Raw genomic sequence first — 18,627 nt, 5'->3', positions numbered from 1 at the left:
TAGTCATTACATTCGATTCCCAAGAGTGTCAACCTAACTTTCATCTGTTTCTTGAAATCCGTTTCCGTGTAGTACGAGAGAGATTCTATTCAGAGACTAAATTTAGGGACGATGACTTTTACAAACATTAGCTACCAGACACACCCAAACTTGGCAAACAGCTAATTTCCCTATTAAATAGGAATAGTTTAGCAACTTATGTATACAAACTGACCAGTTAACTGTGGTACAGTGTAGAAGAAAATTCAAATCAAATAACTACCAACATCAAAGCCGCATCATAAACATTATTGTATGTGATTCGTGACAATGCCAATTTAGGTTAATTGTGTTGTGTATCAAAATGAGAAGTTATTAGTGCTCATGACAGTGCTGCAAATTGATAAATTAAGAATGGTTATAACTATTAAACGTTTCTCTGTCTCTCTCTTTCTGGCACACTCTACATGTTCTTTATTGTCGACCTATAGAAGATTAAAAAAGGCAAAACAATGACATTGAATGATTTGGTGCTTCTTGTTGTTAATTGTTTTCCATTTTGTAAATTGCTTACAGTAACACAAAGTGAATTACGACGCATTAAGGAAGCGTTCAAAAAATCGTCCGGCTCGAATGGATCGTCGTTGAGCAAAGTCGCCTTCCTGCAGGATGTTCTATCCGAAGGGATTCCGCCGGTGTTGGCTGATTGGCTGTATGTAGCCTGTGGCGGTACACAAAAGGGCATTGCATTCAAAGAACTGTTATGTGGCTTAGTACTACTGACCAGGGGAACACCGGATGAAAAAATCAAGTAAGTGAAACTGGGTGATGAATATACAATGCAAATTTAAATTTTGTTTAAATCATTTTGTTCGGATTGTGTGTGACCATGAATACATTAGAAATGATGAAAAATTTTGATATTTCCAATTCGACTTGGAATTTATATAGATTCAAAGTCAAGGCGTGTATGTATAGTATTCCAAATACATTGACGAAATAAAATGCGCTTATTACGGCCATACATTTATGATAATATGATGTGTAACAGTGCGGATTTGAGTGCAATAAATTTCAATTATTTGCTGTATAAGCATAATGAGACAGTAGTCTGACATTGTTATATAAATTGTATGATGCACACATGGAATCGTTCCGTCCATTTGAATGTGTTGCGGATTAATGAAAATGGAGAAAAGAAGAGGAACAGAAAATTGTGTGCGATAATAATTCTATGGTGCTGGCTATTTTGTTTACAGTCACTTTGATGTAATAAGTTATTTATATTTTATTATTGTTTTATGTATATATCGCTGTACGTATGTGGTTTCGCGATGATTACGTATATAATATACACAATTTTCTATTGGAATTCTTCATGTCTTGCAACAATAGTTCGGTTATTTTTATGGCTTTACGTTTTTATTGCTTTCGTATGATGATTTTACTTGCGTTGAAAGTAATGTGATTTTTTATTTAAACCTAATCTGATCGATTCGAACGATAACAACTTGACCGATGATTATTTTTTTTTTATTCAACATTCACGTACAATGCTTATTCATTTCTTTGTTTTTATTACTTCATTTTGGTAGCAGGGGCGTCGAATACAGTGGGTCTTTTTTAGTTCTGAACACACGGTGCGGCTGAACACAAGGCTGAACAGCTTAATGTTGAAAGATGAAAAGCCATCACTACTTTTGCATAAAATCTCCACAAGTAGTTTTGCAGACCTCCCACTTCTCCTTTCCATATTCTCCTTATTTTTGATGAACCCTCCTCAATCCTCCTAATTTTTAGTAAATTCTCCTATGTTCCTACTTTTTCGACAAAAAAACCAATGAACATGGGAAAATTACCTCATTATCGACACAAACTTATGCACATTTATTGGCTGGAACTAGATTAGTGAATACAACCGTTTTAAACGAAAAATATTCGCTCGCTTCGCTCACATCGGGACCTATTTTTGGATTTCCAAAAACTGCGTACGTTCAAAAACCGTGTATTTTTCCATCATTTCGAACTGTTTTGCCAACTCCTGAATTCAGCCTTGCGTTTTAGCTGACTCTCAATTATTTTGTTTGATTCTTGACACTATCAGCTTTCAAATGAAGTCGAGCATGATTAATTAATAAGATGAGAGCGTCAATAATCAAACAAAATCATTGAGAGCCGGCTAAAACACAAGGCTGAGCTCAGGAGTTGCCAAAACAGTTCGAAATGATGGAAAAATTCGGTTTTTGGATGTTCGCAGTTTTTGGAAATTTTTGGCAATTTTTTGGAATTTTTTAACAGTGAAAAATAGCACTTTTTCACCGTCGGTAGATAAAATAGCGTATTCACCTCTGTCCAAATGTTTATTTAGTCACTTGGGGTTATAACATTCGCCTTCGGCTCATGCAATAACTCCCCAAGTGTCCAAATAAACATGTAGACAGAGGTGAATAATCTACAGTCGAGGAAATTTAGATTTCGGGTTTTCGAAAGGTATTAATCTTATTTAACCCACACTTTATCCCACAACAATGGAATCCACAAATTTAAATTTAGTTAACACAACGGTCACAATGACGGCGCTGCAGTCACGATTTCAAAATGTGATATAGGGTGGCTAATTAAATTTTGGTTTTGGTTACATTTTCTCTTGGTTTTTAATTATTACATCAGGCTTCTAAATTAAGAGTAAATTTATGCAATATAAACCGTTTGAGTTTGAAAAAAGATGTTTTGTATCAGTGAACGATATAGGAAAGCGTTCAGTGCGTCTCAACATACAAAAGAACGTAAAATATAATTGTACATTTAGCCACCCTATGTCCGTCATCGCTTCTATTGTCTTCAAAAACATATTGTGTGCTTGTCATGATATGTATCAGACGTTTGTTTATTTATGTGTCTCATCTAAAATGCTGGCCAGCAAAATTTTGATCATTAAATTCAACGGCCAAATTGATCTAAATGTTAAAATAATTGTGAATAATAGTGAAGTTAATGTGGTTTTGTTTTCTCTTCATAAAGGAATTTGCATCAGTTCGATGTAAAGTGCGGAGCACCATTAGAAAAAAAACTTGTCGCTGAAGAATGATCAAAAAGTTGCTGGACGCAATAGCTTCAACTAATGCTTTGCAGGATATAGAATCAAAATTAGAGAAACACCAAGAGCCGTCCATTTGAAATCTTCATCATCATCATTTCAACTAAAGGTTTTTTTGAAGTTCGCTCGCAGATTCGGATCGGAACATCTCATTCGTTTTCGCTAAAGCTCGTAGCCGTCATTAATCATGATTCCCATGAAGAATCGCCAAAAATAAAAAAATTGGCAAGGGATGAAGAAACGCCGGCAAAAACAAAGAATGATAAATTTGTCTTTGTTGCGTTTCTTCACACTTTGGCGATTCTTCGTGGTGATTAAACAAATCCTTTGAAATTTATCCTTTTGCGAAATTTATCTAAAAGGCGTTATTTGTTCGAAGCTAGTGAATCTATCCTTTTATAAAAGTTACGGAATGCTGCCTGGTTCGATCCTAAGGAAACTCTTATTTTACGTCAGGTAACGGCATCTTGTTCGATCCTAAGGAATTCATACTTTAACGAAAGAAATAAAAATAATAAATAAATAAATCTCTTCTTCTCTTCACACTCTATCGATTTTTCTTGGCAATTCATCATTATGGTTGATTTGTTAAATCAACAAGAAAAATCGCCATAATGTGAAGAAAAACCAAGAAATATCGCCAAAGAGTAAAGAAACTCCAAGGATCATAGAGAATTGAAAATTTGTCTTTATGGCGTTTCTTCACACTTCTGAGACTTTTCTTGATGATTGAACAAATCAACTAAATATGATGAATTGTCAAGAAAAATCGCCAAAGTGTGAAGAAACTCCAAAATATGACAAATCGCCAAATAATACAATATTGTCGATTTGACTATAACTTTTATTTAGAAAAAGATTGTACGGGACAGTATGTACTGCATATCATAAATTTCCTCTCTCTTGTGTTTATCTGTGTTCTACGAAGCCAAAATATAATTTCGGACTACAAGTAAACCGTCTCGACTGCCCAGTAGTTATTTTCCTAAGTTCCTAATGAGTGCAAAAAGGCTATTTCAACATTAGTTAGGAAAGCATAATTTTTATGTGAATGTTTCTGAGGTTTTCCATCTTAATATTTTCATGAAGTTACAAATAATCCACAGAAAATTTTATTACCCTAGAACGAGGTCGGAAATACATCAAATAAATCAAATAGAAAACAGACTTGGAAATTGTTATTTTGTCTAAAAGTTGATATTAAAATTCTTTCGAAATCGTAAATCGCATAATTGCAAGAGCAGGCATCTCAGGATTATAAATCAGTAACTTTGAAGTTCGTCATATATTCATATTCTTATCTTATTCCTGACCAGATTCTGTTTTCATGATTGAGCTCAATCATGAGCTTCACTTATACAAAGAGTTGAATTTATTTCCTATGCCAAATTGTAATTTGGCGAAAAAGAATGTTCCGAATCTGCGTTTCGTTAAAAAAAAAGCCTTTAGTTGAAATGATGATGATGAAGATTTCAAATGGACGGCTCTTGGTGTTTCTCTAATTTCGATTCTATATCCTGCAAAGCATTAGTTGAAGCTATTGCGTCCAGCAACTTTTTGATCATTCTTCAGCGACAAGTTTTTTTTCCAATGGTGCTCCGCACTTTACATCGAACTGATGCAAATTCCTTTATGAAGAGAAAACAAAACCACATTAACTTCACTATTATTCACAATTATTTTAACATTTAGATCAATTTGGCCGTTGAATTTAATGATCAAAATTTTGCTGGCCAGCATTTTAGATGAGACACATAAATAAACAAACGTCTGATACATATCATGACAAGCACACAATATGTTTTTGAAGACTATAGAAGCGATGACGGACGTAGGGTGGCTAAATGTACAATTATATTCTACGTTCTTTTGTATGTTGAGACGTACTGAACGCTTTCCTATATCGTTCACTGATACAAAACATCTTTTTTCAAACTCAAACGGTTTATATTGCATAAAGGTACTCTTAATTTAGAAGCCTGATGTAATAATTAAAAACCAAGAGAAAATGTAACCAAAACCAAAATTTAGTTTATCCACCCTATATCACATTTTGAAATCGTGACTGCAGCGCCGTCATTGCGACCGCTGAGTTAACTAAATTTAAATTTGTGGATTCCATTGTTGTGGGATAAAGTGTGGGTTAAATAAGATTAATACCTTTGGAAAACCCGAAAACTAAATTTCTTCGACTGTACTATTACTTGGCGCCTTTTGAAGAAAGTTGATTTTAGTGGTTGTACTGTACATACCTATGGTGTAGAATTTTACATTTTTATTTTTATTTTTAAGGCTTGAGGGTATGTTCCATCTAGAATTGATTAAAGGTGGGATTTCCCGTGATAGCACATGAAAATTGAGTTTTCGGTATTGGCTGTCATTTTCGGGTATTTTCTTCTGGACATGTAAATAGGAAGATACTAAATTGGATTGATAATTACTACTAGAGACTGTAACAATACAGGAAGCTCAAAATAGTTAGCAATTTTTATGCGACTTCTTCTTTTTCCTAGATCCACATCAATACATGTTAATGTAATTCGGATTTACTGCGTACACAAGCACGCTTAGAGCGAGATAACTAGAGCTGCATGCACAATATGCAAGTGTGCAACGTATTGAGAGAAGTGGACAATTATTGAGAGAAGTGGACTTGTTGGAATTAAAGAGACACAATCAAACATATGAATTTCTTGCTAAGTATTTTGAGATTTCTGTAATTTGGTGTACTTTGCAGTTACAAAATTTTACGACTTCACCAGAAAGATATCGAAAAGTGATAGTCGGCAACACTTTCCAAAAATTGTTACACTTTGGAAGCTATGGGTCATAAATGAATTGCTGTTAAACGAATATAAGGTTGATGTAAAATATTCTTCGGTTGCAGACCGAGTCGACAAAATTGCCATGAAAATCCCATCAACGATAAATCGCACTCGAAATTTTCTACATAATAGGGTTGCAAAATAGGTACAATACCACTAAAATCAACTTTCTTCGAAAAGCGCTAAGTAAAATATTTTAAATTCATGTCAAAACTTCTCGTGGATATCCCCTCTAGTGATTTCATGCAAAAGTAGAGATGGCTTATCTCCTTTCAAAATAAAGTTGGTCAGCCGCACCGTGGACATATTTGAGATTTTTTTAGAGTTTTGAAAGTCATTGATATTCCCAGTCAATTAAATGTTTCTAGGTTTGGCGCAAAATTTGAAAATGCCCCAGCGAATTTAAATTTTACGCCAAAACATCATCATTCCAATATTGTGACCTCGGTATAAATCTTTCGATCTACCGAATTCGACCTACTTACCGCATCTAATCTAATCATGTAAGCAGCTCTTCTGAAGTTTATACACGTTCACATACTTGGTACCTCTGCACCTCTTTAATACCTTTAATATCAAAACAATATACATTCTAAAGCTGGTGGCAGTTAATGCGCCTCGACTTATTCCTCTTTTAAGAAACAGAAAAGACAATAAAAAATTGATGGCAGGAATACAATTTTTAACTGTTGCATGTCCCATAAATTTGTTGATATTTGTACCGCTTCAAAACTGTCTACAAACTTTCTGAGGCAATTGTTCTCTCCCCCGGTGTTCATTTAAATCGTTCAAGATGGTTAAATTTGCAATAAATTCATTTCGTAGCTCAGGGAAATGAATACAGTAAATAAAGAAGCTTCCTTCTTTCACTTGACGAATTAATATATTAACGAATGTACGTTCACTTTATTTGTAACACTGTTAAAAAATTGGATTATATACTAAATGAAAAGAAGCTTCCCGTACACCGGGGAAATACGTTTTGTTTTACGATAAATTGCTGACTCTGGCTTGATTCAATTCACATGTTCATTGCTTTCATTTTTCCATGCGAGTTCTGTACCAAAGCCATTTCTTGTCGCGACTCGATTCGAAACAATCCTAAGCATACTAAAATAGCTCGGCTGCAATATCTACTGAAAATTGATTTGAAAACGACAAGTTTCAAACGATATTTTGAAATTTTCTTTAATTTTTAATTTTTATAACATCACAATTGTTGTAATTGAAAGGTGTACTCGTATTGTTCCACAAGTGTTAGTAGTAACAGACTCTGACTCATTAACATTTTACACCACTCCATAGCCTTCTAGTACGAACGGTGCTTAACTATGATTGCAAAAAAGTAACACATTTTCTGTATTTTCAACATAATCAACATTAATAAATAATATTTTCAATTATCCGCGTGGTCCTAATTTTCTTAAGTCCCATCACCCCTCTAATTTATCAAAAATGTTATTACTGAAAGCTTTTTAAGATGTTGAACATGCTGTAGGCAGAATTCAAAATCTGAAACAAAGCTCAGATTCAATGTCATTCCAGAACCATTCGAATGCAAACACCATATCATACCCTTGTAAATGTCTCCAACGTTAATGGATACAATTTGCCAATCACAATCTCCTGTGGTTGCTTCAAATATTCACCAAAAATGATGACGCACTTTTTGGTCGATTGGGGCTGGTTGTACCAGTCCGACTCAAATAAGCTGTAGGAGAGACGATTACTTGACAGCATTATCTCATTCCCAAAGTACGTGATCATAAACAGTTCGGCAATGAAGTATAAAAATGCTATAACATGTACACAACGTTCCAATAAATTATCACCAACATCCTACAACGATACAAGCGAAAATATACAACCGCCATTACGTCAGTTCGATTCATACAAATGCCAGGCAATAAATTGATCCACAAATGCAGAGGCCGCTGGTGCCAAACTGTACGAAAAATAGATCAGAGAAAAAGGATTCCAATTCGCTTGCCAACAAACAAAAATTATAGACTGGGCTCTGTCGATAACAACACACTCACTCCCTAATGTGTCGATGAGCATCGATTGACTCTTTTAAATCTTTAAAAAAGTTGTTTTGCATTTGCATTTTCGTCATCTTTTCTTCAGTATTTTTGTTAATGCTTCCCAAATTCTTCAACTCACTTCCTAGCAATTGATACCTCAGAGAACATATCAAGAGTAAATACCAAATTATTGTGGTGAAAAAGTCTATGACTACAGTTAAAGCCATTTCAGTAAAGAGAAAAGTGGTTGCAAGCCAGAACGCAATCTCTTTGCTTCTCCAATCCAATGGAAATGCAATTTCCAAAAATAAAGTTCTCTCACGTCCAAGAAACGATAAAACGGTTCCTGCAGAACCAGCAACAGTTACAGTAATTACAAACACCAATACAAACTTCATAAATCCTCAAAGATTGTCGTTAAATCGATTGTAGTCGACATCACTTCGAATCGAGAAGGCACAAACTCGATTCAACAAATCAAGAATTTGATTCTGTTTCCAAATTAAGAGCCAAAATTTTATTGCTGCAACTGAAACTGCGATTGATGTTTCTGTTAAGAATATAGTTGTATCCCTATTTTCATTAGAAATTGCTCCAATCGTCAATGATAGGACAAAGAGTGGATAATAAAAGGAATAAAATAACTTAATTCGGAATTCCTTGACCGTAGGTTTATCTCCACGATGCCAAACGCCAATGAGATAAAAGAACGAAATCATTCGTGCGATAACGTTATGAATTTGAATAGAATGCATCCTTCGGCCTAGTAATCTTGAACGTTTCAGAAATTAAAGAATACTAAACTGACGTGTTGAAAACTCCGCATTCGAATGCTAAGCTGACGTGGCTCAAATTTCATGCACAAACACAATGTCCTTCTGTTCTTTGATGTAAAAATAAAATTACAAGTTTCTTGTGTCAACTGTCAGACCGTGTACTGGAAAGGTTTTTGCCGTCATTTTTTTCAATATTTCCTTGTGGTAAAATTATGTCTTTGATATGCAGAACGTCTTCACTTCCTTTGAAAATGATCCATTTCTTTATGATTTTAAATCATTTAGTATTTTCTTTATTCGTTGACTATTAGCTCTTTTCATTTAATGTAAATTGGTTTAGAATTAAGGAAATTCGATTCCTTGAAGGGAATAGAACCGAAAATGTCGAGTACGACATATAGTTTTAAGTTTTAGTCTCTGCTCTTTTTGCTACTTCGAGTAGAGTTCCTCTCGTCATAATAAAAATTACCTACATCAGTTGTAGCGACTCAAGCATTGAATTCGACCTTTTTTTATAATCGGACCGAACACTTCACCTGGTTGCAAAAGTATAAAAGAGATGTGAATATCGTCTTAAGAGTGACAAATAAAAAAAATGAAATTTTCAGACTTTTCAGATTTATCTTTTATTGGTATGGATTCTCAAATGCTAATGATAAGCCTAAAAAACAGTAACAATCAATTATGCACATCTACATGTAAGTGCACACTTTTTAATATCCCAAAAAACTCTTGTCGATGTTACAATCATCTGAGGTCTTAGTGCTGTGCTACAGTTAAATTACACAGTTTATAAATTCTAAATGGTGCCAATAATATTTGTTTCTTCTATATGATACTAGTAGCACTTTGACTATGTCATCAGCAAAACACAATTTTATTTATATTTTATTTTATACTTGTTCACCTTTCTCAGCCAATTCCAAGTACTTAACGAAAGTTTCATTGCTGAAATCTCTTTAAAATGTTGAACATGCTGTAGCCAGAATTCAAAATCTGAAACAAAGCTCAGATTCATTGTCATTCCAGAACCATTCGAATGCAAACACCATATCATACCCTTGTAAATGTCTCCAACGTTAATGGATACAACTTGCCAATCACAATCTCCTGTGGTCGCTTTAAATATTCACCAAAAATGACGATACACTTTTTGGTTGATTGGGGCTGGTTATACCAGTCTGATTCAAATAAGCTGTAGGATAGCCGATTACTAGACAGCATAATCTCATTCCCAAAGTACGTGATCATAAATAGTCCATAAATAAAGTAAATAAACGCCAGGAAGTGTACAATACGTTCCGGTAGATTTTCACCTACATCCTACACAGAAGTAAACGAATAATAAAACGATCGCGAGTGCGCGAGTTAAAATCGTACAAATGCTAGGAAATAAATGGATCCGCAAATGCAGAGGCCGCTGGTACCAAACTGTACGAAAAATAGATCTGAGAAAAATGATTCCAATTCGCTTGCCAATCTGATAGACAAAAATAATAAACTTGGTACAACTTGTTAGAACGCAACACAATCGCACACCCCCTAATGTGTAAGTGATCATCAATAGACGCTTTCAAATCTCCAAAATACTTGTTTTGCATATGCTTTTTCGTCATCTTTCCTTCGGCATTTTTCTTAATGATTCCCAGATTCTTCAACTCATTTCCCAGCACTTGATACCTCAAAGAACACATCAAGAGTAAATACCAAATTATTGTTGTAAAAATGTCTACGACTACGGTTAAAGCCATTTCAGTAGAGAGAAAAATTGTTGCAAACCAGAATGCAATTTCATTGTTTTGATAATCCATGGGAAATGCAATTTTCAAAAAAAAAGTTTTCTCACTTCCACGAAACGATAAAATTAGTGACCCTGAAGAACCAGCAACAGATAGAATTAAAAAAACCAACACGAAATTCATGAATCCTCTCAATTTGGCGTTAAGTAGATTCCAGTCGTCGTCACTTCGAATCGAAATGACACAAACTCGACTCAACAAATAAAGAATTTCATTCTGTTTCCAAATCAAGAGCCAGAGTTTCGTAGTCAGAACTGCCACTTCGATTGCTACTTCTGCTAAGAATATCGACTGATCCTCTTTATCATTTTTAATCGCCCCAACCGCCAATGATAAGGCCAAAAGTGGATAATAAAAGGTATAAAATAACTTAATTCTGAATTCCTTGACCGTAGGCTTATCTCCACGATGCCAAACGCCAATGAGACAAAAGAAAGAAATCATCAGTTGGATCACTTTATGAATTTGAATAGAATGCATCATTATGGCATTACTCCTTATACATTTGAAAATAAAACCGAAACTGCGGCTAAAACTTGATTGCGTGGATACACGACACTAAGCTGACGTGGTACAATTGCATAAATGCATTGTTCCTTATTGTTTGAAATAAAATTACTTAATTACAAGACTATTATATCAGCCATATCATTTGCCGGAAAGGTCGGAACTTTTCAATAATTCAACATTAGTTTATAGGAAAATGCCATTCCTTTCGCTCCTTCGTGCATTTCAATATTTCTTTTTTCATTTGACTTTAAATGAAATGACTCATGGCCCTATGAAAAATGCATCTTAACAAAAACAAAATTCGTATGCGTTTATAAAATTTGATGTCACCCGCCTTCGTGGTTGTCTTAACATGTTCTTTCAGAACTGTGTATCTGTATTGGTCTATTCCAAGGCCATACGAATTGTCAAATTACTGTCAAATTTCATCCATATAGACATAACCTCATCAATATTTATATGAAAACCGATCTCTGTGGATGAAATCGTGTTCGTTCAGCCAGTGAAAATTCGTGTTTACGGTTACTTGGAACAAGCCTATAGGTTTCTTCCAATACGTGAAATGAAATGTCAAATCGTCATCTATAGAGCCATAACCTCAATACCATTAACAATGCAATTGTCAAAATAACAAAGAAAAATAAGTTGTGGTTATGGTTCCATGGATGACATCGGTTCATGTTCGGTTCATTTTGTTCGGCTCTGAACCGTTACTTGGAAGAAACCTATTCCGAATATTGTTGTTTGCGATGGAGGGCCGATCTTAGTGATTGCAGTTGAATTAAAACAACGGAACCAATATTGCAATTGGAATTTAGTGTATAGTTTGTTTCATGAACGGATGAACGGTTTGTTTAGTCAATCAAGCATGGTTGAAGAGAAGGGTTCCACTCAAACAATAACAAAACTCGTTTAAATTAGCTGTCAACCATTCAAAAATATTGCAAATAATGTGTATCTTTAGGTTTGATTGTGGCAGCGCCATTACACTATATTTCGGGAAGAACTATCAGATCTTTAGATCGATTTTGTTCATCTCTGAGTCAGATGAAACAAATATTTCGAAAATTGGTGGGCGAATAAAACTAAAATTTCAAAATTCTGCACAGGATTTCTCAACGTATCAACTGTCCTTCACGTCTCCTTTTTTCATTTCTCGTAAACGCCATCTTATTTAGAATATAAAGAGTGGTTTCTTCGAAGGGAACAGAACCGAAACTGTCGAGTACAATTTGCTTTTTTATTTAAGGAAAATGAGTAGCGAGTCAAGCTAGAACGTCTTTGTATACACGCTTATCACCAGTCAGCATACATTCTTGAATTATTTTGCCTCATGCTTAGTATCAGAATAAAGTATTCGCATTTATTTTGAAAACGTACCCACTTATATCGGACATATTTTCCGAGGAACGTTTCATATGTGCGCAAAAGGTCCACAGAATTAAAAAATATATATTTTTTTTTTTAAATTCCTTTATTAACTGTTTCTACATGCATCCAAAACTTAGCAATAATGCAAAAAAACAATATAAGTATTTTGAAATGCTAAGTCTAATCGTATGATTAGTCTAAGCTCTAGTAGTTGCTGTTACAATCATCTAAGGTATTAGTGCTGTGCTACAGTTAAATTACACAGTTTATAAATTCTAAATGTGCCAATAATATTTGTTTCTTCTATATGATACTAGTAGCACTTTGACTATGTCATCAGCAAATTTTATTTATATTTTATTTTATACTTGTTCACCTTTCTCAGCCAATTCCAAGTACTTAACAAAATTTTCATTGCTGAAAGCTTTTTAAAATGTTGAACATGCTGTAGGCAGAATTCAAAATCTGAAACAAAGCTCAGATTCATTGTCATTCCAGAACCATTCGAATGCAAACACCATATCATACCCTTGTAAATGTCTCCAACGTTAATGGATACAACTTGCCAATCACAATCTCCTGTGGTCGCTTTAAATATTCACCAAAAATGACGATACACTTTTTGGTTGATTGGGGCTGGTTATACCAGTCTGATTCAAATAAGCTGTAGGATAGCCGATTACTAGACAGCATAATCTCATTCCCAAAGTACGTGATCATAAATAGTCCATAAATAAAGTAAATAAACGCCAGGAAGTGTACAATACGTTCCGGTAGATTTTCACCGACATCCTACACAGAAGTAAACGAATAATAAAATCAAGAGCCAGAGTTTCGTAGTCAGAACTGCCACTTCGATTGCTACTTCTGCTAAGAATATCGACTGATCCTCTTTATCATTTTTAATCGCCCCAACCGCCAATGATAAGGCCAAAAGTGGATAATAAAAGGTATAAAATAACTTAATTCTGAATTCCTTGACCGTAGGCTTATCTCCACGATGCCAAACGCCAATGAGACAAAAGAAAGAAATCATCAGTTGGATCACTTTATGAATTTGAATAGAATGCATCATTATGGCATTACTCCTTATACATTTGAAAATAAAACCGAAACTGCGGCTAAAACTTGATTGCGTGGATACACGACACTAAGCTGACGTGGTACAATTGCATAAATGCATTGTTCCTTGTTGTTTGAAATAAAATTACTTAATTACAAGACTATTATATCAGCCATATCATTTGCCGGAAAGGTCGGAACTTTTCAATAATTCAACAATAGTTTATAGGAAAATGTTATTCCTTTCGCTTCTTCGTGCATTTCAATATTTCTTTTTTCATTTGACTTTAAATGAAATGACTCATGGCCCTATGAAAAATGCATCTTAACAAAAACAAAATTCGTATGCGTTTATAAAATTTGATGTCACCCGCCTTCGTGGTTGTCTTAACATGTTCTTTCAGAACTTTGTATCTGTATTGGTCTATTCCAAGGCCATACGAATTGTCAAATTACTGTCAAATTTCATCCATATAGACATAACCTCATCAATATTTATATGAAAACCGATCTCTGTGGATGAAATCGTGTTCGTTCAGCCAGTGAAAATTCGTGTTTACGGTTACTTGGAACAAGCCTATAGGTTTCTTCCAATACGTGAAATGAAATGTCAAATCGTCATCTATAGAGCCATAACCTCAATACCATTAACAATGCAATTGTCAAAATAACAAAGAAAAATAAGTTGTGGTTATGGTTCCATGGATGACATCGGTTCATGTTCGGTTCATTTTGTTCGGCTCTGAACCGTTACTTGGAAGAAACCTATTCCGAATATTGTTGTTTGCGATGGAGGGCCGATCTTAGTGATTGCAGTTGAATTAAAACAACGGAACCAATATTGCAATTGGAATTTAGTGTATAGTTTGTTTCATGAACGGATGAACGGTTTGTTTAGTCAATCAAGCATGGTTGAAGAGAAGGGTTCCACTCAAACAATAACAAAACTCGTTTAAATTAGCTGTCAACCATTCAAAAATATTGCAAATAATGTGTATCTTTAGGTTTGATTGTGGCAGCGCCATTACACTATATTTCGGGAAGAACTATCAGATCTTTAGATCGATTTTGTTCATCTCTGAGTCAGATGAAACAAATATTTCGAAAATTGGTGGGCGAATAAAACTAAAATTTCAAAATTCTGCACAGGATTTCTCAACGTATCAACTGTCCTTCACGTCTCCTTTTTTCATTTCTCGTAAACGCCATCTTATTTAGAATATAAAGAGTGGTTTCTTCGAAGGGAACAGAACCGAAACTGTCGAGTACAATTTGCTTTTTTATTTAAGGAAAATGAGTAGCGAGTCAAGCTAGAACGTCTTTGTATACACGCTTATCACCAGTCAGCATACATTCTTGAATTATTTTGCCTCATGCTTAGTATCAGAATAAAGTATTCGCATTTATTTTGAAAACGTACCCACTTATATCGGACATATTTTCCGAGGAACGTTTCATATGTGCGCAAAAGGTCCACAGAATTAAAAAATATATATTTTTTTTTTTAAATTCCTTTATTAACTGTTTCTACATGCATCCAAAACTTAGCAATAATGCAAAAAAACAATATAAGTATTTTGAAATGCTAAGTCTAATCGTATGATTAGTCTAAGCTCTAGTAGTTGCTGTTACAATCATCTAAGGTATTAGTGCTGTGCTACAGTTAAATTACACAGTTTATAAATTCTAAATGTGCCAATAATATTTGTTTCTTCTATATGATACTAGTAGCACTTTGACTATGTCATCAGCAAATTTTATTTATATTTTATTTTATACTTGTTCACCTTTCTCAGCCAATTCCAAGTACTTAACAAAATTTTCATTGCTGAAAGCTTTTTAAAATGTTGAACATGCTGTAGGCAGAATTCAAAATCTGAAACAAAGCTCAGATTCATTGTCATTCCAGAACCATTCGAATGCAAACACCATATCATACCCTTGTAAATGTCTCCAACGTTAATGGATACAACTTGCCAATCACAATCTCCTGTGGTCGCTTTAAATATTCACCAAAAATGACGATACACTTTTTGGTTGATTGGGGCTGGTTATACCAGTCTGATTCAAATAAGCTGTAGGATAGCCGATTACTAGACAGCATAATCTCATTCCCAAAGTACGTGATCATAAATAGTCCATAAATAAAGTAAATAAACGCCAGGAAGTGTACAATACGTTCCGGTAGATTTTCACCGACATCCTACACAGAAGTAAACGAATAATAAAACGATCGCGAGTGCGTGAGTTAAAATCGTACAAATGCTAGGCAATAAATGGATCCGCAGATGCAGAGGCCGCTGGTGCCAAACTGTACTAAAAATAGATCTGAGAAAAAGGATTCCAATTCGCTTGCCAATCTGGAGACAAAAATAGGAAACTTGGTACAACTTGTTAGAACGCAACACAATCGCACACCCCCTAATGTGTAAGTGATCATCAATTGACGCTTTCAAATCTTCAAAAAACTTGTTTTGCATATGCTTTTTTGTCATCTTTCCTTCTGCCTTTTTCTTAATGATTCCCAGATTCTTCAACTCATTTCCCAGCACTTGATACCTCAAAGAACACATCAAGAGTAAATACCAAATTATTGTTGTAAAAATGTCTACGACTACGGTTAAAGCCATTTCAGTAGAGAGAAAAATTGTTGCAAACCAGAATGCAATTTCATTGTTTTGATAATCCATGGGAAATGCAATTTTCAAAAAAAAAGTTTTCTCACTTCCACGAAACGATAAAATTAGTGACCCTGAAGAACCAGCAACAGATAGAATTAAAAAAACCAACACGAAATTCATGAATCCTCTCAATTTGGCGTTAAGTAGATTCCAGTCGTCGTCACTTCGAATCGAAAAGACACAAACTCGACTCAACAAATAAAGAATTTCATTCTGTTTCCAAATCAAGAGCCAGAGTTTCGTAGTCAGAACTGCCACTTCGATTGCTACTTCTGCTAAGAATATCGACTGATCCTCTTTATCACTTTGAATCGCCCCAACCGCCAATGATAAGGCCAAAAGTGGATAATAAAAGGTATAAAATAACTTAATTCTGAATTCCTTGACCGTGGGCTTATCTCCACAATGCCAAACGCCAATGAGACAAAAGAAAGAAATCATCAGTTGGATCACTTTATGAATTTGAATAGAATGCATCATTATGGCATTACTCCTTATACATTTGAAAATATAACCGAAACTGCGGCTAAAACTTGATTGCGTGGATACACGACACTAAGCTGACGTGGTACAATTGCATAAATGCATTGTTCCTTGTTGTTTGAAATAAAATTACTTAATTACAAGACTCTATTATATCAGCCATATCATTTGCCGGAAAGGTCGGAACTTTTCAATAATTCAACATTAGTTTATAGGAAAATGCCATTCCTTTCGCTCCTTCGTGCATTTCAATATTTCTTTTTTCATTTGACTTTAAATGAAATGACTCATGGCCCTATGAAAAATGCATCTTAACAAAAACAAAATTCGTATGCGTTTATAAAATTTGATGTCACCCGCCTTCGTGGTTGTCTTATAACATGTTCTTTCAGAACTGTGTATCTGTATTGGTCTATTCCAAGGCCATACGAATTGTCAAATTACTGTCAAATTTCATCCATATAGACATAACCTCATCAATATTTATATGAAAACCGATCTCTGTGGATGAAATCGTGTTCGTTCAGCCTAGCCAGTGAAAATTCGTGTTTACGGTTACTTGGAACAAGCCTATAGGTTTCTTCCAATACGTGAAATGAAATGTCAAATCGTCATCTATAGAGCCATAACCTCAATACCATTAACAATGCAATTGTCAAAATAACAAAGAAAAATAAGTTGTGGTTATGGTTCCATGGATGACATCGGTTCATGTTCGGTTCATTTTGTTCGGCTTTGAACCGTTACTTGGAAGAAACCTATTCCGAATATTGTTGTTTGCGATGGAGGGCCGATCTTAGTGATTGCAGATGAATTAAAACAACGGAACCAATATTGCAATTGGAATTTAGTGTATAGTTTGTTTCATGAACGGATGAACGGTTTGTTTAGTCAATCAAACATGGTTAAAGAGAAGGGTTCCACTCAAACAATAACAAAACTCGTTTAAAGTAGCTGTCAACCATTCAAAAATATTGCAAATAATGTGTACCTTTAGGTTTGATTGTGGCAGCGCCATTACACTATATTTCGGGAAGAACTATCAGATCTTTAGATCGACTTTGTTCATCTCTGAGTCAGATGAAACAAATATTTCGAAAATTGGTGGGCGAATAAAACTGAAATTTCAAAATTTTGCACAGGATTTCTCAACGTATCACACTGTTCTTCACGTCTCCTTTTTTCATTTCTCGTAAACGCCATTTTATTTAAAATATAAAGAGTGGTTTCTTCGAAGGGAACAGAACCGAAACTGTCGAGTACAATTTGCTTTTTTATTTAAGGAAAATGAGTAGCGAGTCAAGCTAGAACGTCTTTGTATACACGCTTATCACCAGTCAGCATACATTCTTGAATTATTTTGCCTCATGCTTAGTATCAGAATAAAGTATTCGCATTTATTTTGAAAACGTACATATATTTTCCAAGGAACGTTTTATATGTGCCCAAAAGGTCCACAGAATTAAAAAATATATAATTTTTTTTTTAAATTCCTTTATTAACTGTTTCTACATGCATCCAAAACTTAGCAATAATGCAAAAAAAAAACAATATAAGTATTTTGAAATGCTAAGTCTAATCGTATGATTAGTCTAAGCTTGTATAGTAAACTACTATAATACGTGTTCGTTATCGGTATAAGTAAAACTTAAGTTGTTCTCTTCTCAAAGGAGAATTAAACTCTGTTTTATTCAATCAATCATTACAGTTTTGTGTTTATGTTATAATTACATTGTGTAAAACATCACAATTTCAGTTTCCCAGAGTTCAAGAAAATGCAAAGTTTGCTAAATTTCATCATAAATACAGTATTCCTTAACTAATCTATAGTCATTCCAAAGTCATGTTCCAACCAAAGAACAAAGAACAAGTGAAACGTTGCTCGATTACTCTTACGCGAAAAAAAATGCCTTTAAATCGCTCTACGGATTCGGTGGAAACCGTAGTATGGAGAGTCAAAACTCCGCAATCACCGATAGATTTAACAATACCAATTGCTGCTGAAAATCGTACGCTTCGT

At 34.4% G+C, this 18,627-nt stretch overlaps 4 protein-coding genes across 7 annotated transcripts in view; 1 reads left to right on the top strand and 3 right to left on the bottom strand.

Annotated features, from left to right (window-relative positions):
* The window catches only part of LOC119066476 (ubiquitin carboxyl-terminal hydrolase 32), a 48,892-nt gene that overhangs the window by 4,902 nt on the left and 25,363 nt on the right, over nucleotides 1-18,627 (top strand). For all 4 annotated transcript variants that reach the window (XM_037169006.1, XM_037168993.1, XM_037168998.1 and 1 more), the window contains exon 2: nucleotides 556-790. In XM_037169006.1, the coding sequence (XP_037024901.1) occupies nucleotides 556-790 (235 nt within the window). The remainder of the gene's footprint in view (nucleotides 1-555; nucleotides 791-18,627) is intronic.
* Nucleotides 7,314-8,853, bottom strand: LOC119066926 (odorant receptor 94b-like). Its single transcript, XM_037169638.1, is given in 3 exon segments — nucleotides 7,314-7,413; nucleotides 7,477-7,740; nucleotides 7,796-8,853. Coding segments are annotated over 3 exon segments (1,200 nt in total). The 5' UTR covers nucleotides 8,681-8,853; the 3' UTR covers nucleotides 7,314-7,362.
* LOC119067296 (odorant receptor 94a-like) lies at nucleotides 9,644-10,985 on the bottom strand. Its single transcript, XM_037170191.1, has 4 exons — nucleotides 10,241-10,985; nucleotides 10,082-10,181; nucleotides 9,761-10,024; nucleotides 9,644-9,697 (listed from the first exon to the last, which is right to left on the bottom strand). The coding sequence occupies exons 1-4, from the start codon at nucleotides 10,981-10,983 to the stop codon at nucleotides 9,644-9,646; spliced, it is 1,161 nt and encodes a 386-aa protein (XP_037026086.1). The 5' UTR covers nucleotides 10,984-10,985.
* On the bottom strand, nucleotides 15,241-16,606 carry LOC119066951 (odorant receptor 94a-like). The gene is made up of 4 exons (XM_037169675.1): nucleotides 15,862-16,606; nucleotides 15,704-15,803; nucleotides 15,383-15,646; nucleotides 15,241-15,319 (listed from the first exon to the last, which is right to left on the bottom strand). The coding sequence occupies exons 1-4, from the start codon at nucleotides 16,602-16,604 to the stop codon at nucleotides 15,266-15,268; spliced, it is 1,161 nt and encodes a 386-aa protein (XP_037025570.1). The 5' UTR covers nucleotides 16,605-16,606; the 3' UTR covers nucleotides 15,241-15,265.

Source organism: Bradysia coprophila, chromosome II, assembly GCF_014529535.1.
Source record: "Bradysia coprophila strain Holo2 chromosome II, BU_Bcop_v1, whole genome shotgun sequence".
NCBI lineage: Eukaryota > Metazoa > Arthropoda > Insecta > Diptera > Sciaridae > Bradysia > Bradysia coprophila.
Note: the sequence above shows the minus strand (reverse complement) of the source record. Positions and strands in the feature narration are given on the sequence as shown.